This window comes from Heliangelus exortis, chromosome 5 (assembly GCF_036169615.1).
Source record: "Heliangelus exortis chromosome 5, bHelExo1.hap1, whole genome shotgun sequence".
In the NCBI taxonomy this organism is placed as follows: Eukaryota; Metazoa; Chordata; class Aves; order Apodiformes; family Trochilidae; genus Heliangelus; species Heliangelus exortis.
The window spans coordinates 33,976,343-34,001,509 of record NC_092426.1 but is presented as its reverse complement, the minus strand read 5'-3'; the positions used below and the strand labels follow the sequence as shown (position 1 = coordinate 34,001,509).

General features: G+C 48.6%; 2 protein-coding genes across 11 annotated transcripts in view; one reads left to right on the top strand and one right to left on the bottom strand.

Moving 5' to 3' along the window:
• The window catches only part of SUSD6 (sushi domain containing 6), a 98,012-nt gene extending 83,656 nt beyond the window's left edge, over window positions 1-14,356 (bottom strand). For 3 of the 10 annotated variants that reach the window (XM_071744483.1, XM_071744487.1, XM_071744482.1), the window contains exon 1: window positions 470-666. The gene's annotated coding sequence lies outside the window, so the exon portion shown is untranslated. Of the gene's footprint in view, window positions 1-41; window positions 331-469; window positions 667-14,246 lie in introns of those variants that run through there. The other 7 variants (XM_071744492.1, XM_071744491.1, XM_071744485.1 and 4 more) reach the window with 5 other exon arrangements.
• CCDC177 (coiled-coil domain containing 177) lies at window positions 14,279-19,136 on the top strand. Its single transcript, XM_071744481.1, has one exon. The coding sequence runs from the start codon at window positions 14,279-14,281 to the stop codon at window positions 16,166-16,168; it is 1,890 nt and encodes a 629-aa protein (XP_071600582.1). The 3' UTR covers window positions 16,169-19,136.
• The last annotated feature ends 6,031 nt before the right edge of the window (window positions 19,137-25,167 follow it).

The window sequence follows — 25,167 nt, the reverse complement described above, 5'->3', positions numbered from 1 at the left end:
CCCCCCGCCCTCCCACCAGCAGGCAGGACCCACGAGCCTACCCCTTCACTCTGAAGATCGCAGACCTCAGCGAAACCCCACGCTCCGCCAGCGCCCGCACCGCCCCGTGACACGCGGGAGCGGCCAGTACCACAGGTGACGTTACGTAACGGGCCGGGCCGGGCCGCCGAAATGGCTCCCGCCGCGGCCACCGAGGCATCCGACCCCGCGTCCCGGACACGCGTGCGGGGGCTCCGCACCCCCTCTCCCCGCGGCGGCCGCCGAGACTTCAGCCGGCGCCTGCCCCCCGCCGAAACACACCCTGCCGCGCAGGTAGGCGGCACGCTCCCCCTCAGGCCGGCGGCAGACCCCGCGCTCCGCCGGTAGACAGGCCGCCGCCCCGGCTCCGCGCACCGGCCGGCCCCTCAGCGGCGCAGCCCCAGACACGGGCTGCACACCCTCCCCCGCAGCGGCGGCGGCGGCGGCTCACCGGGTAGCTCGGCGACGGGTCGCGAAGCGGTGCCGTGTGCCCGGGCGGAGGGGCGCGGTGCCTCGGCGGAGGGGCGGCGGGGCGGCGGTGCCGCAGCGGTGGGGGCTGAAGGTCGGCGGCCGCACGCCCCGGCCGCCCCGGCGTCTCGCCCGCCCAACGCACCGACCGCCGCCCGCCAGGCCCCGCCCAACGCCCCGCGCACCGCCGGCCCGGGCACGCGGGGCGGGGCGTCCCTTAAAGGGGCCTCGCGGCGGCCGGTGGTGGGAGCGAGGGCGGCCGGAGGGGGGCGCTGTCCCGACCGCGACGGGACGGGACGGGACGGGACGGGACGGGACGGGTCGGGTCGGGTCGGGTCGGGTCGGGTCGGGTCGGGTTCAAGCCCAAACCCGGGCTACCGGCGGCTCCCCTGGCCGGCTTAGGAGCCCCACGGCGACCGGCAGCTGCTGTTGTTGGAAGGCTGCGGGAACGCTGTAGCCCCCCGCGCTGCGTGCCGCGGCACGGACATGTGGCTCTCGTTCTCGGCCCGGCGCCTGGGAACAAGGGCTGGAAAGAGCAGGATCACCTCCGGGACTTCAGCCGGAGCAGGCTGACGGCTCTGCGGCAGCAGGGGAGAACACTGCTCCAAAATTTTAGTTTCCAGCCTTCATTCCCGGGCCGAGCTGGTCCTACCCAGGCACATGCCTGTTGCCTTTGCTGTGAAGCACCCCGAAACCCGGGCAGGGGGAGAGGCTCTGCCACCCCTATATGGCTCTGGCTGTATCTCAGTGGCACAGAAGCCGTGCCGAGCCCCCCTCACCAGCTGCAGTTTCAGCAGACATCCATCTGCCAGACCGTTCCTTGCCCGGCCGCCTCCGGTTACCCACTGGCAGCCTCCTCCCGGGCGGACCCGGCTTGGGGCAGGCCTCTGGAAAACACATTCCACACCTGGCTCTGTCCTGCTGAGCAGCACCAGCGGAGGCTGTTGGCGGGAAGATCCAAGGCTGAGCCATTGCTGGAGGAGGAGAGCACACACCGGGGTTTCGTTGTAGGGAGATGCTCTGCTCTGAACACCGCCCCTCTCCAGCTGCTCTCCCAAGGCAACTCTTCTGTATCCATCAGTGCATGCAGGGAATCAAGAGGGATCCCCTTATTGGTTTTTTGTTTCTTTCTCTTTTTTCCCCTTGAATTAACACTTACCTTCTGTAGATCTGCTTCATAATTTATATATTTCTATGGAGACTGAACTCTTCTCCCTCTTAATAGAGAGAAGCATATGTAGCTCTACAGGAAAGGTGGAGGGAAGTTCTCTTTTCCTTTTTTTCTTCAATAGCACAGAGATTGTTCATAGTAAAAGCCCATAATAGGCTATAGAAATGGTTTACCATCACTTGATCAAATGTAGGAGATTAAAGGGTACATGACAAAACATTCTCTTGTGTAAAAAAACATGCTTGTAATCACTTGAAAATCAAAAAGCAGGAAAAAACCCACACAGTCATCTGAAAAACATGAGGGGAAGGGAAAGGGAGAGGGAAAGAGGGAAAGGAAAAAGGAAAGGGAAGGCAAGGGCTAGAGCTGCTCACAAACCTGCTGATGCACACAGCTGTTCTTTTTGTGAAATTCTGGGTGCAAGCTAATACTTTCATTCTATTCCTTCCACCTTTTCATTTTGCTCTGGTTTGATCCATTGGTGCAGCATTCCTGGACCTGGAAGGAAAGTTCAGAAATGCACACATCTCTGAAACAAAAGAGGAGGCTGCCGTGCTGCTCCCTCTGCTCAGAGCATCAGCACACAGAAAGATGAAAATCCTGGCAAAGCCACACTAAAACGGCCTCTCACTGGAGTCTGGTTCACATTCTCAGGTTCAACCAGTTAATGTCCTTAAGTATTCAGTGGTACTTCTTCATTTCTGTGCTACATGTCCTTAATTCCCACTCATACATCTTTTTATAAATGTACCAAGCCATAATAAAAAAAACACTACTCCCTTCCTTTGGACCTTAGATACACTAATAGGACTGTGCTTGTATTTTTTCTTTATCATGGAATCACAGAAATCAGCAGTCACAGGCTATCATACCCCCAAAGTATCACACAGACATTAACTAAGGCCTTTTACATTGTATTTGCCACACTGCATCAGACCATTGATCTGTCTAATCCAATATCCTGTTTACAGCATTAGCCAACAGCTGATGCTTCAGAGGAAATAAATGCCACCAGCTGCCCTTAAAATAGGTATTTGCTTCTTCACAGGCCAGTGCCTGTTACTTACTGGTTCCATTCTTTCTTGGTTCCAGGTTCTGAACAGGGAGGTGGAATATTTTCTCTTTCTTACATGTGTCAATATAGTAAGGTCAGGAGCTGCTGCAACCAGAGTCCTTATCCTCCAGGGAAAAAAGCTTGTGGTCTCAGCCCCATGTGATTTAGCACAAATTTCCTGATGCATAAAGGCTTTCAGATTGCTTGAACAGAAATCAAAAGAAATTAATCATTGAAATGTTTAATTTTGGGTAGCAGAAATTTTAAATGCCAAACTTCACCTGAAGGTTGAAACATGCTCATTTTGTGATGCCCCATCTAAATAAACAGTTTCTTATCTGGTGGTTAAGGATGTTGCTTTTATTCCACAGAAGGAGTAGTACTATCACACAAGTCATAGTCCGTCAGTATGTTCCTTCCTGGCAGACACCAATGGGTCAGGCTGTGACTTGCTAGCAGAGAACCAGAGTGAGAAGGTGACCCATACACGGGGGAAGTGGGGTACCCCGCATTGCGTTTTACCCCAGAACCCCTGGCAAACCCACAGCAGTGAAATGACAGGGGAAGTGGGCTGGAGAGGCCCTGTTTTACAGCAATTACAGTAAAGCCCCTCTCCTAATGCAGCAAACACGCAGTATTCTTCAAGCCTTGATAGTCCCACACACAGGCAGTTGCTGCCCTCCAGATCTAAACCTGCCACTGGATTATTCAGATAAAAGGAACATCTTTTTAATCCCAGCCATGACATTGTTATCGTCTCCTTCAAACTGCTAAAAGCCCTTCACATCCTCATGATAACAAAAAGTACCTCTCACACACATACCTGCCCATCCTTTCTGTCTCATGATGGACTTCACAAGTTATCAGTGTCTTCCCAACTGCTACATATCTGACATGACCTTAATTTTGAGATTATTTCCCTTCTGATAGAGAAGCCACAGATATAATATGATTCCTGATGGTAGTGCTCAGCTGGAAAATGTCTCATGACAGTCTAAGCAATATTAGGGAAAAAAAATAACCTAAGAGACAATGCATTACAACCCATCCTTGCTCAGGAACCCCTGGTAATGTTACCATCCCATGCAATGTCCTCCTCCCCAGCACAAGTGGGGAGTGTGCTCCTGCAGACAAGGAAAGAATGCTGTGCCTGCTCTGTGCCATTTGCTCAGCCAGCAAACTGAGAGACTGGCACAGCTTCACTTCAAGGGCAAGATGCTACAGAGATCCTTCAGCACCCAGCTCAGTCACTAAAGCCTTTCTGGCTTCCCAAACCTTTCCTCCTTAGTGAGACAGCTCCAAAACTTGTAGTACAAGGATGCAGGAGAGCTACTCACCTTTGGCTGCTTTCATCCATCCCCCATGTCCTGATTCCAGTGGGAAAACAGGTAGCTGTCATCACATCAGACACCTTTTGTTCCTTGGAGCCAGCAAAAGGCCAGGCATGATTCTAGAAAACAGCATCTCTCACTTGGGTGTACATGGCAGCCACACACACTTCTGTTCCTTTGACTTCTTGCTGAAAACACCTGTGGAATCTATTCATTGTCAATTTTCTTGAAGTGGGATTTGTGCTGCAGTAAATCAATTTTTGAGTGCTCCTGAAAGCCCACAGCCCATTAGCCTTCTGTACAGTTTACCTCCCCTGTTTTGCTTTGTTTTCTCCCACTTCTGCCCACATCTGCTCTGCCAGACTTTGGTTATCCTTGCAGGATCATACACTGGAACCCGAGCACATCTTTCATGTTTAGCAGGGCATTACTCATTTATTAATATTCAGAGTAGATGTGAAAAATGAAGCTCATCTCCAGAAGACTACTGAAGCAACATGGAAAAAACAACAGTGAAACAGAAATCTTGGCACACTATCCACCTTCCTACCTTGCTGAAGCAGTCCAGAAGGAGAAGGGATGATGGTGAGCCCCTGGTCAACAAATCCCTTTAACCCTCTCTCTGTGCAGGTCGTAGCTTGAGAGGTGAGGCTAAACCAAGCTACAAACCTCATCCCTGCCATGACATTTCCCTTCTCAGAGTACCACCAATATTGACTGCACTGAGATTATTTCCCTTCCTGTGACCTGAAATGCAGCATGCAGTTCTGGAGGAGCCATCACACCATCATGGGAGCCAGAAGCTCCAGCTCAGACCCTGGGAGCTTACAGAGATCTGGGGCTTGAAGCTGTATATTGCTCCAAATATAAAGGCCTCTACCAAAGGAGCTCAGAAAAAAACAAATAAACAAACAAACAAAAAGCTACCACCTCCTGGAAACTACCCAGAGCTTTTCTCTCGGAGGGAAACAAACAAGGCCTTAATTAATTTTCTTTCAAATACAGCAAATTGACTTCTGCTCCAGTTGTGCTAGATTCAAGCCACACAGCACAATGGTGTTAATTCCACTTCACTTGAGGGCTAAATGTTCAGAGCAAGGAAAAGGGAGTTTCCTGTAGGTCTTGCTCATGTTGAAGTCAACAACTAAACCACCTTGGTTTTCATAGGACCAGCTTCTTCAGAGCCTGCATTCCTGAGGTTGACTGTGACATGCCTCTGGTTTAGCACAACAAAATGCAGGCTACACTGAAGGTACTGGCTGAGTAAGTTGCCTGGTCCCTTGAATATTTTTTAAAAGATCTTTCACATCTTTCTTCAGATTTCATTTAACAGGTTCAGAGATTGAAGCTCTTTTAGTGTTCTGTCCTAGAGACAGTTACTGGTTTGCAGACCATCCTAATTTGTTCCAGTGTCTCAGACTTCATTTAATCTTAATTAGCACCAAAGTCTACAAATAAAGTCTACTACAGGATTTCCTACCACCAGAATAAAACACAGCACTTCGGACAATGTACCTCACAAACCAGTGGTGGGTCTCTACCAGAAACCAGAAGATCATATAGACCTTTCTAGCATTTGCTTCACATGAGTAGCTGAGAACCACTCTGCAATTGGCATCTAACCCTTGAGAGGCACCCAAATCCCAGCAGAACAATTTGCCTGGGCACAGCACCACTCTACAGCAGCCATCCTGCACAGTTACCTTGGCGTGGTGTTCTACAGTACCATACACCTGTACCAACTTGTCCAGCACCATCTCATTAATCTCATCCCTAAGATGTTCTAAATAGCCTGAGAGATTAAGGGAAAAAAGGCACAACAAAACCCAAATTACTTGGTTTGATGAAACTGCAGAATCTGTCTTCTGTACACATATAGATCAAACACCAATTCTATGCATCTGTTATGGGAAAACACCCATTCTGCACCCCTGATTTCTTCAGTGATACAGTAGCTGTATCATTGCATGGGTGCTACAGGGGACCCCCTTCTTGCTTGTCTGAGGGATTATGCTTAAAAGCAGCTGAAGGACAAGATTTTCTTCACTGTAAAATCCTGTGATTGACTTAAATTACCTTCCAACTATCTTGAGGTCTTCCTGCTGTCACATTTCCTAATATATTTTATATACAGCTTCATTACCACATTAGCTATGCACAGCTTAGGGGAGGTGCTATTATTCCTCTTCACAGATGGAAGAAGGCCCAGGTTCCCAGAGATACTCAGTCATAGCATATATTTAAGTAAAAATGTGACAAAGCAAAGAACTGAACCTGTTTTTGTCTAACACACATTGTCCTCAATCCTTTTTTCTTTCCAACAAGAATTTCACATTCCAGGTTCTCCTGTGAAAAGCAGCCTGATTTACTCTCAGATTCTCCTCTCACTGTCAATTTTGAAAATGAACTTTAAAAAGTCAGGTGTCTCTTGACTTATTATTAAAAATGAAAGCTTGCTGAAGAAGTCTTTTCATTACACAGTAGAATTTTTTTTTCTGGACATTTCTTAACGATTCTCATCTGTTCTTTCCACATGATGTTGCATTGTTTGGCTACGATTAGTAACTCTGTACACCTCAGGGAAGCAGTAAATCTTAATTTTCTTTCCTTTCTAGAAAAACTCAGACCTTTTCAACTTGCAAAGCTGCATATTAAAACTTCTGTGTGCTGACTTACATATTTTCTGAGGCAACATCTGGCATAAAAACTGATTGCAAATATGATCAGAGTTAGTAAGACTTCCTTCCAGCAGCCTTCCAGCTGGCTTTACTCCCAGAGAGCAGCCCAATGGAAAAGCAAAATCTATTTGGCACAGTCTCCATCTGCAGTCTCTCACTCTTCAGGTAGAACTGTTTCCTTGCACAGGGAGGTTTGGATGACATGGGATCCAGATGAGAGGATCTGAGCAACACTGGAACTGGTATAGCCTTCAGGGTTCAGGATGGACGCTCTCTGATGCCTAAGGACTTAGGAATCCCAGCTCTTATTGTAAAAGAATAGTAGAGTTTAAGCCCTCTAAAGTGTAAATGTACAGACATAGATATTATTTTGAGGAACTTAAATGTAATCCTGTCATTATGGGTAGTAGGCTTCAGCTGCAGACATTTGCCTGTAATTAAGCAGAATTATTCATAAGGGGCTTTGGCTGTAGTCAAGGCAGACTCAGTAGCTCAGGTTATTATTAAACAGTGTTAGAACAGCAGGGGCAACTCAGCCTTGGGTGACTGCCTTGCTGGCCTCACGTGGGTGCATGGTGTGACTCTGCCTGTGTGTGAACACCATGCCTTCATGAATGTGATACTTGTCTTTCAGTTCTCCTGAATTCTGGAGGCAGGCATCATAGGCTTAATGTTTCCTCGCCTTTCTCTTTAGCCTATAACATACATGAAAGCAGGCTGAGTGCAAAGCCTCCATATACCTCTTCTACACAGAGGTACACATGGCTATACAGCTAACAAAGTGAGGAAGGGTTCAGCTCCCACCTTCTGACCTGCCTCTAATTCTCTCTGTTGCACTTCACTCCCAGATGACAGCAGAAGCAAACAGCAAATTTCTTCTTTCTGTCTGCAAGCTCCTTGGCAAGGTACCATCTGGCAAGAGCAAGTACAATCTAGGAATGCAAAAGTAGATCATATTTAGACCGGAACACTAAATACTATACCTTGGAAAACCATGATTTGGTATGGCTTCTGATAGGGGAAGGAGGAGTGATATGAGAGTTTTGGCATTCCCCTATAAATAACTGATAGAGTCCACATTGTGATCAAGGTAGAAATCTGCTAATTCAGCTAATAAGTATTTCTGATTAGTTAAATAAAAGTAATTGAAAATATCCTGTTTTAATCTAACAGTATATTCTGTTTGATTACACTTTGTATTTTACTCCCCCTGAAGAGCATCACTGGTAAAGTCATATTTCCCACTGTTTATCAGTGGCTTCATATTGTGATTTCCAGGTTGTGTTAGAATAAACAGCACAGCCTGGAACCTGAAGCAGCATGCAAGATTGATCATTTAATAAAACCCAATAGTTTTCAAGTAAATGAATGGAAAGTAATTGCTTTTCAGCTACAGCTTGAAAATGTAACCAGTGTTGGCATGTCATCTTCCTGTTGAGTGTACATTCAATGGCACTTGCTTATTAAAGGTGACTCTGGGTCAATGCTTACTATTAATCTTAGTAAGAGTGGGGTAATGGTGGGGATCCTGATCAGGAACCAGAACTCCCTTGTGCTAATTGTTGTACACAGCTATCATGAAGGCACTTCTTGACCAAAACAAACCATAAGGCTACAACCAGGTTTGTATCAAGAATACTTCTGCACACAGAACAATGAGGCCTGTCCAAGCTCGATTTTGGTGAGCACTGAAAACAACAAGACTCAACAGAAAACTTGCTTTTTCTTTAATGAAAAAAGCAAAACATGGTATTTTCACATGGATAACAGCTCATGGAGATGTGGTTTATAGTTCTGCAGAGCCCACTCAGTGGTGTGCTCTGACCACTCACATAACATGGACTTTCTCATATGAATTTCTCAGTGTTTCATGTATTTTTTTACTCCATCTCAGGTCTGCTCTATGACCCTGTGGCTAGATCTATCTATGACCCTGTGGCCCTACGATTCACTGTGTACAAGTGCTCCATAATGCCTTCATGACCCATGAGGCCTCTATTAGAAATAAAGCCTAACCAGGAAGAACAAATGCCGGATGTTCAGCAGCAGCATCTTGGATTTGGTTTGGGCCAAAACATGCCAGTATTCTAATTTCTCCAAAAATAACTACTGAAAATGGAATATCCCTAAAAGCAAATAAAATCTACTCTCACATCTATACTTGTTTCCATGGAAATAGGCAGTAACAAGGATTTTTTTCCCTTGTCAAAAATTTCTCTGCCAGCCTACTGTATTTTTTTCAGACAGGCCTAGGAACAGCTTTTGCCCAAGTAAAATGTGCCAGATGCACAAAGCTAAGCAGAGAGCTGTTCATTGTGATCCCAAGAGAGCATCAGTGAAGCAACACTGCTGGCCTTAATATATAAAGAGCCAACTGTCTGAAGATTCATTCAGTCAAGGACCAGCAAAACCTTTTGTTACTGAGGACCAAGTGGTTTTTGTGAGAAACCAAAGAGCATGCACCACAGTAATACCCAGCAAGCTGAAGAGGAATAACTCACCATCAGCACGGCTCATGTGCTGGCCTTAGACTCCAGCTTTACATTAGGCTGAATGATGTAGTATTTGTAGTGCAACTCTGTCCCCAGTGGCTGCTAAACTTTTTGCTTCTGGCAGTAGCCCTCTGCATTGTCCCTCACCATATGTCACCATCTCAAGCTACCTCCTCATACCCCATCTCTTCACTGCTTCCCTGCTCAGCACATCTGTCCCAGCAAGAAGCTCTGTTTCTCTAGAGACTCGTCTCAAGTAGCTGAGGCCCAACCACAGACGACAACATTAAGCAGAGCCTCTGGGCTGTGAGCTGTGGTGACGGTGCCTCGCTTTTGGGCTGCTAATTTGAAGTGGCTCAGGGTGCTTCGAGCTCCCTTGGAACGACCTGGCATGGGGCTGCAGAGCAGCACCCACAGCCCAGGGCAGGAATAAGCCTTTGCCTGCCTCTCCTGGGCAGGCAGTTTGTGGCAGCAGAAGGAGGAAAGCAAACTCCCTATCCTGAAGTCCACAGTGGAAGGGAAAGACAGGCTGTGCCAGGGCTGCAGACAGAGCAGAAGCAGGGAGTGACAAAAGGCAAAGCACAGGAGAGGATAGAAGGAGCCAAGACTGAAGTCTGTCAGAGAAGGACTGAAGGACTTCAGCTTTTGTCAGGCTGTCACACTGACATTCTGGCGTGCTGGGTCTCAGACTTGGGCTACCAGGCAAGCCGAGCATGTAGAGTCTCACAGGACTTTATATTCAGCATTAGCAGCATTAGCTGTAAAATGACTTGGGTGGAGGGGCTGCAGGACTGTAAAGAAAGATTACAGCATTTGGCAAGGGACTGTTCAGAGGGAAGGGGCCAAGGGTCTCATGGGGATCAGTAAGACCTCAGAGCGAGCGCTTCATTAAATTATTAAATTACTACTTAAACCACCCAGCTGACAGAGGAATGCTGTGCAAGAGAGAGGTTCTGATGTGTCTGAGTGCAGTGCAGGAGCTGCCTCCAAACAGGGAAGGGACATTCTCATCCTCCTCCCCCTCAGAAAGGCACTGGATGCCTGTGCACCATCTGCAGCTAAAAAGAGAAGGACACTCTGCCTGGGACATACCAGCAGCCCATAGCCTAAAAACTGCATCAGAGGGCTCCTAACCTGCCTCTCCTCAAGGATCTCACCTTCCCCCTCTCCCCAGGGCTCAGGAAGGAGCTGGAGTATTCTGGTGAGGAGCAGGAGTATTCTGGTGCAAAACCAGGAGGGCTCTAAAAAGGATTGAGTAGACTCAGAGCTGGAGTAGCTACACAATAGCCAGGTTAGGGCTTAACATTGTTGTGTTAAACAAAGAATGGGAAAGACAGAGAAGGAATTGTAAACAAGAGGGAGACAGGATTCAATGTGATAAAAAAAAGCTATTTAGCAAGGGAGATATAATTCATCAACTAATGTTCCACATGGCAGAGAGAGGAACAGTTCATAGAATCATAGAATCATAGAATTAGCCAGGTTGGAAGGGACCTCAGAGATCATCAAGTCCAACCCTTGACCCACTGGTGCGGTTGCGAGACCATGGCACTGAGTGCCACATCCAGTCTCTTTTTAAATGTCTCCAGGGACGGAGAATCCACCACCTCACCGGGCATTTGATTCTGGAAAATCAAATTGTGTTGAGCAAGCTAAGAGCTAGCAAATCAGAGAAGAGGACATGAGGAGATGTTAGAGAAGCAGGAAGACAAGGTACCAGGACCAGGACTGTGCACACAGCTACCGTGTGTCAGGCAGCACAGGGATAAGTGCTGGGCAGGAGCCCACTCCTCAGTTCAGAGCAGCTACTGGGAGAGCCCGACACACTAGGAGGAAGTCAAAAGAAAGGCAACAGCTCATTGTGCAACTACAGGAGACTGATTTCCAATAACAGCATACTGTTTTCCTAGGCTCTGAGGGGCTATGGAAACTATTTGCTAACATTTGTAAGGCACAGACCCAAACAGGATGGAGGGCAAATTACTTCCTAGAGAAGATAAAACAAAGGAAGAACTGAAAGTAACAAATAACATTTTACCAACAAGCTTTAGCAGGTTGTGAAATCAATGTTACCAAGGAGAAAAGGGGTCAGCCCCTGTACAATGGGAAGAAAGTAATTAATACATGTGGAATGAAGAGCATACAGACAAATTTGCTCTAATAATACAAGTATTTCCACCCCCCACAACCTGTAGTCATAGTTTTTCACTGCTCTGCACCTCTTGCTATCATTAACAGCAATGCAAAGAAGGAAAATGCTTATTCAAGCAGGAGTGTAACTTTATGGTACCACTCCACCTAAGTGAGTAGAGTTCCAGACATTTCTAGCCAACAGAGAATTAGGGTTTAGAATTGCATGTATGAAAATTACTTACTAGCAGTAAGTCTCTTCAGCCCCTCCAGCAATCTCCTCCTGCCCCATCCCAAATCTCCTTTAGTCTTTATGAGGTAGGGGTATGACTCTGTGTATGGATACTGTGTGTTAATGTCTCCTAAAGTCATATCCACCTGCTTCTGAAATCTCCCAGTTAATACCCTTCCAGTTGCATTTGGAGACCACTTATGGGACTCTTTAATATCCACAAGGAAATCTGAAAGGTCAAGGCCCAAATACAATCCCACTACAAGCTGAAAGAGCAATCTGCCAAAAGCCCCAAGAAGCCCACCCCTTACCTAGTATATACACTTAACCAGCTTAATATTTTCCATGAGGAGAAAACACAGCTTGACAGCTACAGTGCTGTAGCTGGTATTTATGGTTAGTCCCATCAGCCAGAGAGCTGGGCTCTTCAGAGAGCAGAGAGCTGTTCACTGGCCTGAGGATTTTTGACGTAACTAATTGCCAAGTTTTATAACAGTCCCCTGCAGACTCTGATGATGATGAATGAATGAATGAGATTCAGATGAGTCAATATTGTTTATTGGTGGAGTTTGCCCACTCACTGAGGATGCATCATTACTTGTGTGCACATATCAGCACTGGGATGAACACAATTCAGAGTCTCTGCCTGTACAATATGAAACCACAACCAACCTGCAGTTCTTCAGCTTTCTCCCAATGACTCCCTAGGCTTTTTTTGGGTGACTCCATTGCTCTATATCCTGGTACTGGGCCATCCTGGAAGTCCTTTGGTGAGTGCCATGTCCCTCCTTATTAAAGCAAAGAAGATTAAGCTGCACCTGTAGAGGTTAAATGAGAAATTGCTGAAAAGCACTGAAATAGTAACACAGTGGTTAATGGTGCATTTGCTACTGCTGTCCTCTACCTGACAAAACCAGAGTTACTCCACTGTGTGGCACAGACAGTCTGCAGCTCCACAACCAGCAACCCTTTTTGCTGAACAGTATTTCTACATCAGGGCACTCCTACAGCCAATGAGGCTGTTGAGCCCAGAATCATGGGGGGAACTATCAAAGTAATTGCAACCAGCACATTCAAAGTGGGTGCCCGCAAAGGTGTCCTGTATTGCCTGTAACATTGCTCCAGATCCTCCCTTGCCAGTCCTGGCACATCCCTGCAGCAGGCAGTATCTTGCATTAGCACTAAAGGGAATAAGGTTTCATGGCTAGAAACTGCTTCGAACTGAAATTTGAGAGCTGTGCCTTTCCATTCCCGCTCTGCCACGAATTCCCTATGTGGCCCAAGAGAGGCATGCAGCTCAGTTTGCTGGGTTAGCATCCAGTAAACTGAGTAACCAGCTACCCAGTCCAGTAAAACTAGGTTAGCATCCCCCCCTCCTTCTTACACCCCCTTTATCCTTGTTTATATTAACTGTAAATACAGGTGGGCCAGTTTGTGTGCAGGCACAGTGCAAGATTGGGGGCACAACCCTGGAAGTGCTGCTCACATGGGGAAGGATGCACGCATAGAGGAGCAAGTGGATGGGGGGACGCGTGCATGGAAGGAGGCCAGGACAGAGGGAAGGGATGTGCACAAAGGGACGGAGGCATGGGCAGACGGGGATGGAGGGAGGGAAGGATGCGCACACAGGGCTGGAGGATGCCTGCAGGATGTCTGCAGGGAAGGACACACCTGGCGAGCCCGGCCCGGCCCACCGCCTGAGCCACCCCTAGCGCCGCTCCCGCCGCAGCAGCGCTTGGCCCGGCCCCTGCGGGGGGAGGGAGGTGGTGCGGGGGGAGGGACCCCCGCTCGGCAGCATCGCTGTCCCCGGCCCGGCCGCGGGTTTGCGGGGCGGGTTCCCCCGCGCCCGCCCGCCCCCGCGCGGGGCCTGCAGCGGGCAGCGCGGGGCACCGCAGCCTGCGGGCTGCCGCCGTGCCCGCCGCCGCCCCGGGCCCGGGGTGCCATGGAGGAGCCGCCACCGCCCGCCTGATCCCCGAGGCTGCCGGCACCCAGACAAAGCGCGGGGCTGCGCGCCGCACCCGCCCGGTGAGTGCCGCCGGGGGCTCCGGGGGGGAGGTCGTCGTCCCGCACCCGCCCTACCTGACGCCCCCATGCACCCCTATCCTCCTTCGAAGCTCGGATGCAGCTCAGACGCCCCCCACTCCAAAACACCGCCGCTCCTCCAAGCCCGCTGCACCGAAAGCATCCTTGCTTATAGCACCCCCCTCAACTCCCCCACCTCTGCCCCAGACACAAGCCGTGCACTCCCAGCATCCCCGTTCATTGCCAAACAAGCCTGCGCCCACTGCCCGAGCATGCCGTGGCGACTCTGAACGCACCCCACGTCACCCCAAACAGCCCCATCACCCCAAACGCCCCCACGCCCCCTGAAGACTCCCCCTTCACCCTCTGTGTCCAGGCGCACACTCCCAACACCCCCGCTGACCGCCCCAAACCATCCCTGTGTCTCCAAAACACCCCAGCTCGGGCACCCCTACACCACACACTGACCCCCACCCCCGGCACCCCACGCAACTCCCTCCGCAAACGCACCCCAGCTGCACTCCCGCAGCGCGGGCAACCTCCGGTGCAAACCCCGCCACCCTTCTCCACCTCCTCCTGCCCGCCCTTCACCGGCTGGCTCCCTGCCGGAGGAGACACAAGGGGTCCGTGGGTCCCGCCGCCCCGCTCACCCGCTTCCGCTCTCTCCCTTGCAGGCTGAGCCATGGTGGAGCCGCCGTCCGAGCCTCCCCCGCAGCCCTGCCCGGAGCCCGGGGGGGCGGTGGCGGCGGCAACGGCGGATGGAGAGTCTGCCCGGACCGGGGAGCAGTCGCCGATGCTGCACCTGGACCTGTACAACTTCGACTGCGCGGCGGCGGAGGGCAGCCGGTACGTGCTGACCAGCCCGCGGTCGCTGGAGGCCTGTGCCCGCTGCGCCGTGCGGCCGGTGGAGCTGCTGCCGCGGGCGCTCGGGGATCTGCTGCGGGAGGCTCCTGGGCGCTCCATGCGAGTGGCCGCCGGCCTCTACGAGGCCTACGAGCGGGAGCGCCGCCGCAAGCTGCAGCAGTGCCGGGAGGAGCGGGAGAGGATTATCCGGGAGGAGAAGCGGCGGGTCCTGGCGCCCCTCGGCAGCCTGCCGCCCTCCCCCGCCGCCCGCGCCGCAACCCGTGCCGCCGCCGGCGGGCCCCGGTCCCATGGCGGGGGGAAGGCTAAGACCAAAAGCCATTCCCTGGACTCGCTGCAGAAGCGCCGTGAGGGCAGCTGGGGCAAGACCTCCTCCGAGTCGGGGGCTTCGTCCTCCTACAGCGGGGAGAGCCTGCGGGAGCGCGGGGGTAAGGCAGGCGGCCGGGGTCGGGGGGCAGCCGGCGCTGCCAACGGCGCTCTGTTGGGGCGCAGCTTCAGCCTGGGCGACCTCAGCCACTCGCCCCAGACCGCCCAGAGAGTGGAGAGGATCGTCAGGGAGGTGAAGAGGAGGAAGGGCTTATCGGAGGTGCCCGAGAGGGACAAGAAGATCGCGGCGCTGATGATCGCCAAGCATCAGGAGGCCAACCTCCTGCGGGAGCAGCGGCAGGCGGCACACCTGCAGTGGGACAGCCAGCGGCGCCTGGCCGAGCAGCGAAAGGAGCGGGAGGAGAAGGAGAAGCAGCGGAGCCTTCTGCAGGGCCAGCGGCTGTGGGAGAGCCAGGTGGAGAAGCGCCGGGGGAGGCTGAACCAGGAGCAGGAAGAGGCCACCCTGCTGAAGCAGCGGCAGCGCCTGGTGTGCGAGGAGAGGTGGCGGGAGCAAGCGGAGAAGCAGGAGCGGCTGCGGAGGGAGAGGCTGGAGAGGGCCATCCAGGAGGACAAGCAGAAGAAGCTCCATCAAGAGCACAACCTGAAGACAAAAGAGGAGGTCAGGAAGGAGCACCGGGAGCGAGAGGAGCAGCTTCTGCAAGAGAAGCTGTCCACTGCTGCACAGAAGAGGCTGAAGAAAGAGGTGCAGCTGCAGAAGGAGAAGAAACTGCTCAACCAAGCAGAGAAGCTAAAGCATGAGGCCTTGCTCAAAGAACTGGCCAGGCAAGAGGCAGAAGAGAAGGAAATGCTGAAGGCCTCCCTGGAGATGAACTTAACCAAGGCTCAGGAGAACTATGAGCATCTAGTGGAGAAGAGGAACCAGGAGCTGAGGGAGAGGGCCAGGCGGGAGGACATGCAGATTCAGAGAGCCAAACTGGCAGCAGAGAAGAAAGAGAGGGAGCAGAAGGAGCACTTGGAGGCCCTGGCTAGAGAGACAGAGAGAAAGCTCCAGCATGCTGCCCAGGTGGCTGAAGAGGTTGTCCAGGAAAAAGCCCGCAAGGTGGTCTTGAGCCGTCTGGAGAAGGTGAAAGTGCAGAAGATGAACAAGCAAAAGGTGGAACAGTACGAGGATTTACGACGCAGGGAAATCCTCCTCTCTATAGAGAAGAAGCTGGAGAGGAGTGAGCAGATCTTCAAGGAGAAGAAGACTGTCTTAGAAAATGCCAGGTCTGTTGCTCGGGCATCCTTCCACGTCCGGGAGAAGGTACGGGAGGAGACGAACGTGCGCACCTTTGACAAGATGGCCTTGGAAGCAGAACTGCATGCCCACCTGAATAAGAAATGAAAGGTCTTGTCATGGTTGACTAGGAAAATGTCATTGGTTGTCAATCATAAGGCATCAGAAAGCTCTACGTTATTTAGCATTAAAAAAACCAACAACAAACAACTACCCTGATTTCTTATGAGGGAGTAGGGTACCGCACAAAAATGTGGCAGCTATTTCACATAACTTTTAAAAATATGTTTTTGTTCTGGGTGTGTTTTAAGGACTGACCTCAGTCATCTTTACAGAGGGCAAGCGAGGGGTTTTTTTTTCCTCCACCCCACAAGCACATGCATTTTCTCAGAGAGAGCTGCAGAAGTCTGCTTGAAGCCTGTGAGTTACTGATTGATTGTCTACACTGGAGCAGATTACAGCTGCACCCTTTTCAGTTGGAAATGCAGATAGCAGAGACTCTGATTATTGGAGCCTACTGAACCAAAACCACCCCAGCTGATTCTGGCTTGAGTGACAAGCATCTTGGTTTAAGTTACAGGAATCCATTTTCAATGCCCCTGCACTCCCACACCAGTGGTAAGGAGGGCTGCAATACAGAATGCCACTCAGCCCTGTGTGCCCTGAGCCCACTGCTGGTACCGAGCAAGAGAAGGCACAGATCAAGACTTCATAACACCGTGTGAGTAGACGTTATGGTATGAGCTGGGGCAGAAGCTGTTAGAAAGGCTCACATACACAATTTCACTTTTGCTGTTTGCCACTGTTAACCCTCCCAGGTATCCTCATCTCTTCTCCTTTCCAAGTTTCCCTTACACATGTCTACAATTTCTTTTTTTCTTTTGGAGGAGAGGGAGAAGAGAAGTTTGTGGGCAGTCTGACAGGCACCCGCACAACCCACTTGTTGATTAAGATATAAAAATGAATGAACCAGTTGAAGCTGGCCTTTGTGGCAAATGTGGATCATTCGTAAATGGAAATGTGCAAACAGATTGCATAGAGAAATTGCCATCTTCTGGAATTCGCAGAACTCGAGGAGAGACCCTCAGCAACCTTATCCAGCTTGGCCTGCCTTGAGCAGGAGGTTGGACCAGATCTCCTCCAGAGGTCCCTTCCCAACGTAGTGATTCTATGAGCTGCATCAAGTGAGATGTTTGCCCATCTCTTATCATCATCTACTGAGCAGGGCAGCATTTATCTGTCCACTGGTGCTAACAGCTTTATGTAGGGCACAAGAAAGAGTAGATGCACAAAATAAGGTACATTACAGATTCTCTGGGATGAGGATCACATCTTTTTTATTACTCTAAATCAATACTGTTTAGAGGGAACCAAGTCCTGCCATTAACAGACTTGAAATGTGAGAAGTTTACCTATGCTCCAGATGCAGCATCCATGTAAGACATTGTTCTGCTCCAGATTTCCACCTTTGCTCTCTGGGTTGCAGTTTGCATCCAAACCAAGCACTTAGCTGTTTGTTGGTTGGTTTTTTTTTTCTGGCTCTGGGCAGTGCCAGCTCTCTGTTCTGCCATCCGTGACACCATTTGGGTTGTTGTGGTGATAGCATCAGACCTGGAAGAAGCAGGAAGAACAGCCTCTATCTTCTTTTTTTGTGGATGTCTCTGACATACAACACAGTAGAAGAGAAAACCAGAAGATTGACATATGGCACAGACATGCAGTCCTGCATGCATAGTTTGCTTACCAGAATTTCCCAGGGTAAAAAACCTCTTTGAAGACTTTAAAGAAGGTGCTAAATGGAAAGCAACAACAACAGTAGACCAAGTGCACCCTGGTCCCTGGAAGGCTGCAGGCATTATACAAACAGCATTGAAAATAAAGCAAGAAGGGACTTTATTTGATTTTTGTGGAACTTGATCTTTTTTAAATCTCAGTTGGTGCCGTTAAGGGCAGATGGCATGAAAGTAGGAATTAGGGCACTTGAGTGATATTTGCTCCATCAGTCATTGGTTCACTGTGTAATGCCAGGCAAGTCCTCAGAGGCTGGGATTGCTCCTCTTGATATAAAAGGAAGCAGAGTCAGGCTCTTGGGATTGCTGGGACTTGCAGGAAATATTAACACTTGGAAAAATGCTTCAAAGACTGGACAAATCATGCTAACAAAGCACAAAGTACTATTTAATTTTTATATTATTTATTTATTTATTTGTTTGAGTGGCTACTAGAGTAAAACAGTGGTTGGTGAAAAGCACTAATTAATGGCAAAATCTAAAAGTAGGAATGGGAAGGACAGCCTCATTACTGTTTCCAGCTGGGCATCTGTCCCTTCACCCTTGTCCTCAAAACAGCAATCAGCCTGAACAGTGGAACTAATTCTGCTGTAACACCCAACAAGGTCCTTGATCAGAACCAGTTATCTTCATGCGTTGTTTGTACTGCAGTGGTCCCTGTGTGCCCTTGTAGCTGCAAAGACTTGAAAAACAGATGCCCAGTGGCTGAGATCCAGCCTGCAAAAAATTCCCCTTGTTCCCTGGCAGCCCAAGAGTTGGGATAGAACCTGCAGTGACTCCAGCATAGCCAACATTTGATCTTGTTTGTAACCTTTAGGATGGCAGAGAAAGCTTGCAAGCATGGATGTGACGTTGCACTGTGGCTGAAGTTAACTGCTTGATTCATTTAGCAGGGGGCAGATGGGGAGAGCTGGAAAACGGCAAAAAGAAGGCAAAATATTGGGGATGAATGTGAAAACATAGTCTCTAACTGGAAAAGTTTTTCCTCGAAGGTCTACTGCAATCTACATGAAGGCTCTGTCAAAACCTCCCCCTGACAGGGCATTTCCAATGTAGACTGAGAACATTTGACAGCCCAGCAGTTGTGTCTTGGACACTGGCTGTAATTACACTTGGGGTCCATCTCCTGCTGACTGAGGTTGACACCTTGGGGCTTCAGCCAAACTAATCAACACACTTAGATGATGGTAACTGGATTGGCAAACTACTGTTCCTATACCATGAAGTGTGCAGCTCAAGTTTTGAATGTGCAATCTAAGAAAAAAATATTTTTTTTTCAAAGGACATTTATCTGTGTATGGTATTTTTATTTCTGTAGTGGTTCCAGTCCAAAGTCTATGCAAGTCAATGGAGTTTTAAAATTGTTTTAAATTATGGCATGGAAAATGAAGTCAGCAAGTTGGGTGGAGGCATGGGAGGTATTTTTGGGGTTTGCTTATCCTTCTGTTTATTTAAGAAGGAGTTTTACTGCTGTACTTCTGTAGGAACAGAAATTAAAGGCTGGGACACATATAGGAAGTGTGGCCCTTTTAGATGAGGCTTATTTGGTGATTTTGGTATTAAGATGCATCTGATTTAGATGTATCAAATTTAAATGTTCTAAAAAGAAAGGAAGAGTTTGTCACACCATTGGCTATGGCAGAATGAGACAAGTAATTATGGGGGCCCCAGAGCTTTGCAGCCTGGTTTCCTCGGGCAGATGCCCTGTGATGCTCACTTCAGTGATATCAAGGCTGCAGGATGAGTTCATTAGACATCTGAAAACTTCCATGCAGGGGAGAGCTATTGACTTAAGAACAGTTTCTTCTGCCTGAGCTCTGGATGAATCTTTCATACATCTTGAGTGTTCACAGACTATCTTGTTTATGTGGATTGTCCAGTGTTTAGCAGCATCTGGGCTAAAGCTGAAGCCCATCAGTACCAGTGAGAGTGCCAGCAATCTCTTCTGCATGCTGCCTCTTCACACAAAACTCATCACTAAAACACAATCTCTCTGTGAAGGCTAAATTTGGCAGACAAGTTCAAAAGCTATTAGGAAAAGCAGCTGCACCACCACTAGTTAATATTTTACAAGTTAGTTTTTAACCCAGTTTGTTATAAATTCTTTCGCTGCATGGATAAGAGAGATGTGAGGATTGGATTTCTCCCCATGGTTACCTACTTTGTTTCTCTCACAATGCTTTTAGAATTCCAGGTTCATTCTGTGCTAAAATTTCTCCTTATACCAGGAGAATTCTGTTCACTGAGCAAATGCTGAATATGCAGTACACACAGATCTGACAGGGGTCTTACTTTGGTCTGCATATCTTTACAAAGCCAAGCCTGGACAGCGATACATGGGAAACACAGAATTTTTAATACAAAGTCCATCAGTCACTATTTTTCCAGAAGTTCTGCTAAGAATAGCCCCAGAGCCACCTCAGCCAGCTAGCAAGCTGTCATCAGGGAAGTGACTCCTTCAGGGAAGTGACATTTTCTGCTCCATTACTGACCTTAGAGAGAGCCAGGCTGATTGCATCCTACCTGAGGAAGGCTTCTCATCTCCACCAGTCATTACACCAAGAGATTTGCTTTCATCTGCGGGCATTCTTCCTCTGGTCTTGAAGACAAAGATGTAATAGTTAGGATGCCATTTTGCAAGTTGTTTGGGTTTTTTGTTTGGGTTTTTTTGGATATCTTTTGTTGTTGTTGTTGTTAAAGCAGACGCAGGGAGGTATAAGGATGAGACACAACTTAAGCACAACACGCTGGGTGATGGCTCTGTCTCTCTGCACACAGTTCTGCTTTACAGACCTGAGACTGTGCTGTTGTCTAGTAGAGCAGCCACCACATCCATGAGAGTCAAGATGTTCTGGGAGGGATCTGCCTTCTCTCAGAGCACACAGGCTCCCTTTACCGCATGCAAGTTTAAGCTCATTTCATGGTTTGCTGAGACAAGGTCCTAGGGAATTAAGCTCATTAGAATTGGACTTCACTGTCATAGTTGTAAAAAAAGGCTGTCACAGGTGAAGAAGAGGACAAGACAAGACTAGCCTAGGCCAGTTCCTCTGGAAATAAGCCCTGTGACATTTACTTTGCAGTGCTGTACAGGCATGGTCTAATGTGAGCCAGTGGAGCCCCAGTACAGAGCCTCAGAGTGCAGCCCTACAATCCCTTTGCAAGCAAGTGGCACCCACTGTAAAGAGCCAGTACTGAGACACTAAGAAAATTGTGCTTCTAATTCTAGCAGCCCTGTCCTTCTTTTTGATAAGATGTTACTAGATGGTGTTTGGAAAGGAAAAAACACTGGGAAGAGTTAAACATGCAAAGATCTTTTGTACAAGATACCTGGAAACACATTCTCTATTTATGCAAAGCAACCAGCACTCTGGGAAAGGCCAATGATGAAAGCCTTTGAAATGGGATATGTGCCACATCCCGTATGCCTCTCAACCCAGGGCATGAAAAATTTAATTCTAGGTCTGACTTCTTTGTCCTGAGCCCATTCTTCAAGCATGGATCTTTGCTATGAAACATGACCTTGTTATTTTAAGATTCTAGTCTAAAAAGACCCAAATAATTCTCTGGCAGGTTTCCACTCATCTCCTACATCTTTGCCATTTAGCAAGAAATCCCCTGCATTACAAAACCACTCTGGCAGTAATAAATATCCTGTATTACAAAACCAAACTGCCAGTGTTATTTTATTCTTACGTGCTTTACACACCTCCCTGCATCCAACCCCAGGACCTGGCTCTGAGCTAAACCGGTTACTGCTCCCAGCTTAAGTACAGGAAAACTGAAGCAGAAAGAACTGAGGTGACTTGTTCCAGGCCATGCTGGCAGTCTGTGATCTAGCTTCTCTCTCTCACTTATTCTGTGTTCCCCAAGCAGCCTTCTAATTAACTGCTGCTAGTAGCAAGGGAAGGATGTCCCTGTGCCCCTGCTATGGCAGCTCCTCTGGCTCCTGCTCTGCAACTGGTGCTTCATAGAGGATGAAGATTTGAAGGTGCCAGCCTCCACTTCTGGGCATTGCTCCCAACCTTGAAGCACTTGGAGGGTCTGCAAAATTTTAGGCTTTTAAATGGGGGGCCTGAAGGTGAGCAGCACTGATCAAGCTCCTCTGGGAGCCCAGGACAGAGGCAGAGCAGGAGGTGCATTAGCAGAAATGGGCAGGAGCTACAGATGGAGACGCTGAATGAAAAAGCAGGCACAGTCTGAGAATCCTTATATCACCCTGGCTGTCTAGAATTGCTTATATCTATATGTATGACAGCATACAATAACACTTTCTTTCAGCACATTAAAGTTACAGGGCCCATTTCATCCCATTAGTTATTTCCCTCGAGCCAGCAGAGTTACTCTAACACTGAACACAGCCTAGATATATTAACTTTTTCATTATTTATGTAAACCACCATGCCTTGGGATAGATTATGCTCCCAAGAGCCTGGTGGAAATTTCCCCCTGCCTGCACTGTGCCCAGGCAACGGGATGGCAGTGTCACATATCAGTTGGTATTTTTAGGCATGGCAATGAGTTTGTCAATAGCCTGTGCTGCACACTCTGTTCCTGGGTGTTAGCAAAGCAATGTCTGCTTAAACAGCTCGGGGCAGCCAAGGGGAAGAGCAGCTGGCACTGAGGCACCTTGTCAGACAGCAAGCTGAACAGTGGGGAGTAAGAGGCTTGGCTTGGTGTCTATCAGATGCTATTGGGAATGTATTAATTTGTAAGAGAGTGATGGGATAATTTCTTCTCATTTTTAATCACCTTCGAAGTAAACTGTGCTATTTTTGACACGTAACGGATTAGAAGAGATGGGGAAGATAAATGAGGAAGGGGGCTCAAAACACAGATGTGTAGGTAAAACAGAAAGACATTTTCCTTTCTCTCCTGAAAAAAAGCCCTGTGCATTATGCCAGCAGCTAAGAGTTTTTTAAGTACCAAGTTGCACACATTTTGTTAGACCCTAGGAGGGGGCTCACTCTATCTTTGCTACTTTTACACTTGTCTCCTGTGCACTCTGAACAAGTCAGGCTTTGCATTTACCTTCCAGTGACAGCTAGTTCCTCAAACTTGGAGGGAGAAGTGAGATCAAAGAAACCCAAGGTCAGATCCATGAACAGAAAGGTGGTATTTTTACAGTAGAGGGACCACTGCACTGCTGTCCTGGGTAGACTTGGCCCACGTCTGACATGAAGAACAATAGAGAAGTGAAATTTTGCTCTCACTGAGGGATTTCTGCAGCTCTAGTCCAGATACTGTGTGAAAGCCTCTGCACCATGTTCTGCTCCCACTAGATTCAAGCTGTCCTTATTTCCTAGCCAGTTTGGCCCTGAGATTTCTGCTCCCATTGCCTGCACCCACAGTTTGGTACCTGGGGAGCCAGGCACAGGGTGCAGCCAGGTCTTCACTTGTCTGTGGAGGCTTCAAGCCAACTAATTTGCCCTGCTCTTCATTAAAATGGGGCATGCCTGTTCATAAGCAACTACAGGAACTGCCTGAACCCAAGCTTTGGACCTTTGGGTGGTGTAGACAGAATACCCGCAGAAGAACTAGGATTTTGCAGTGGAGGAAAGGGATTCTACTGTTTGATTTACAAACAGCAGCATCACTGCTAATTTACTTCCCTTGCTTTCCTAGACAGAGATACATGCATGGGACAAGCACTGGCAGCAGCAGAAGTGACTGGGTGCTTGCCCTCCGTGCTTAGACCAGTGCTCACCATGGGAAGTGGTGCCCTTCTGGTGTGAAACGGAAACTTTCTGCACTCAGCATCTCCTGTGCTTTGGGGTGGGGTTGGCAGCCTGGCAGCCTGCCCAAGATACATCCATCCCATCACCACTGTGATGACTGCCAGCAAGTTGTGGGTATAACCAACTGAGAGTTAAACAGACCAGCTCAGTTTAACAGCACAGTGCCTAGGATGGGCTAACAGGTCCAGTGCTCTGCAGCTTCTCCTTATGGGCTTTTCAACCCATCTCAGGCTCTACTAAATTCATAATTAGCTTATCTAGGCCAGCATGACCTGTCATGGCAGGAAGTTTAGACAAAGCTTAACAGTTCTGAGTCATGACATTGCTTTTTCTGCTAGCAGTTTCACCTACTGCTGTGCAAGAGGAAGTAAAGCCGGGGAGGTTTGTTACAGTAAACCAGAGCTGACCTGCTCTCAGAAAATGTTGGGCAGGTAGGCAGGATGAGGGATCCTTCAGGGTTTTACACATCACTACTTAAAGCACCTGACATCTTAGGTTTGCTGTGGATACACTGCGTATTTCTTTGTATGGTGGCTGTCACTCCAACTCACATCTCTTGGGTACTGTCTGACCTAATAGTTTCCAGACAGAAAGCATTTGGTCTAGTAACAAAAAAATTCTGTGGTTCCCACAACATTTCAAATAACCTGCACACACCTCTTTGCACAGTCAAGTATTTCAATACATTTTGTTTGTTCTTTCACAAAACATGTGGAAGTAGAGATTTCTTTCTGAAGACACCAAATGTTCACACCCAGAGCTACTGTCCTTTCTGAGAGCAGACTACACTATTCTACTAATTAGATTTCTTGCAGCTCCTGCAGTCTCTGAGAACGTGCAGATCCCTCCCTGCAGAGACACTGTACTATAATGCAAACGCCACATGATTCAGTCACATCCCGCGAGTCCCCAGATGCACAGAAAATGTACTGTAAGTTACCCAGGGAATTTCTGCAGAGTTTCCTGGAATCCACAGGAGCCCTTTCTGTCCACCCTGATGCAGGTGCTGCATAAACTCCCACACTGTACAGCACCAGCTGACCTAGCAACACTGAATTGTCTCCATGACAACACACGGCAGTGTCCTCAGGTACAGGGAGGCATCCTGCACGTAGGCAAAGCTGGCCAGGGAATTGTTGTATCAGATGTATAATTTTGGTACAGTTTTTTTTTCCTATGGGGAAGCTCGAGGCACAAATACAAGGGGACAAAATGTCTCCCCAAAGGAAAGAATTGCTGAACGTGAGACAGAAGAAAGAAATGGCAAAATGGGCTTTAAATAACCTTCGAATCATAAGGACACAGTTTATAAGTCTTCCGTGACAGATGTCTGTGGCCAAACAGCTCCATTCACACAACATTTTGGATACCCTCAGGGAATGAAGAATGGTGGAAGGTACTTAGGACCACAAGTGAGAAAAGAAGTGTTTTCCAGCAAGGGTTGGAGGTGGCTGAAATACTGAGTGGAAAATGTAGAAAAGCTCTTCTAGACATCTCCAACAACAATTGCTCTCACACTAGTACAACAAATAAATGTCCTCAATGTCTGGTAGGAGTAAGACAGGAAAAGAGAAGCCATCTT

What these genes read in the sequence shown, in the direction of transcription:
- CCDC177 (XM_071744481.1), top strand. Translation starts at nt 14,279, where the DNA reads ATGGTGGAGCCGCCGTCCGAGCCTCCCCCGCAGCCCTGCCCGGAGCCC.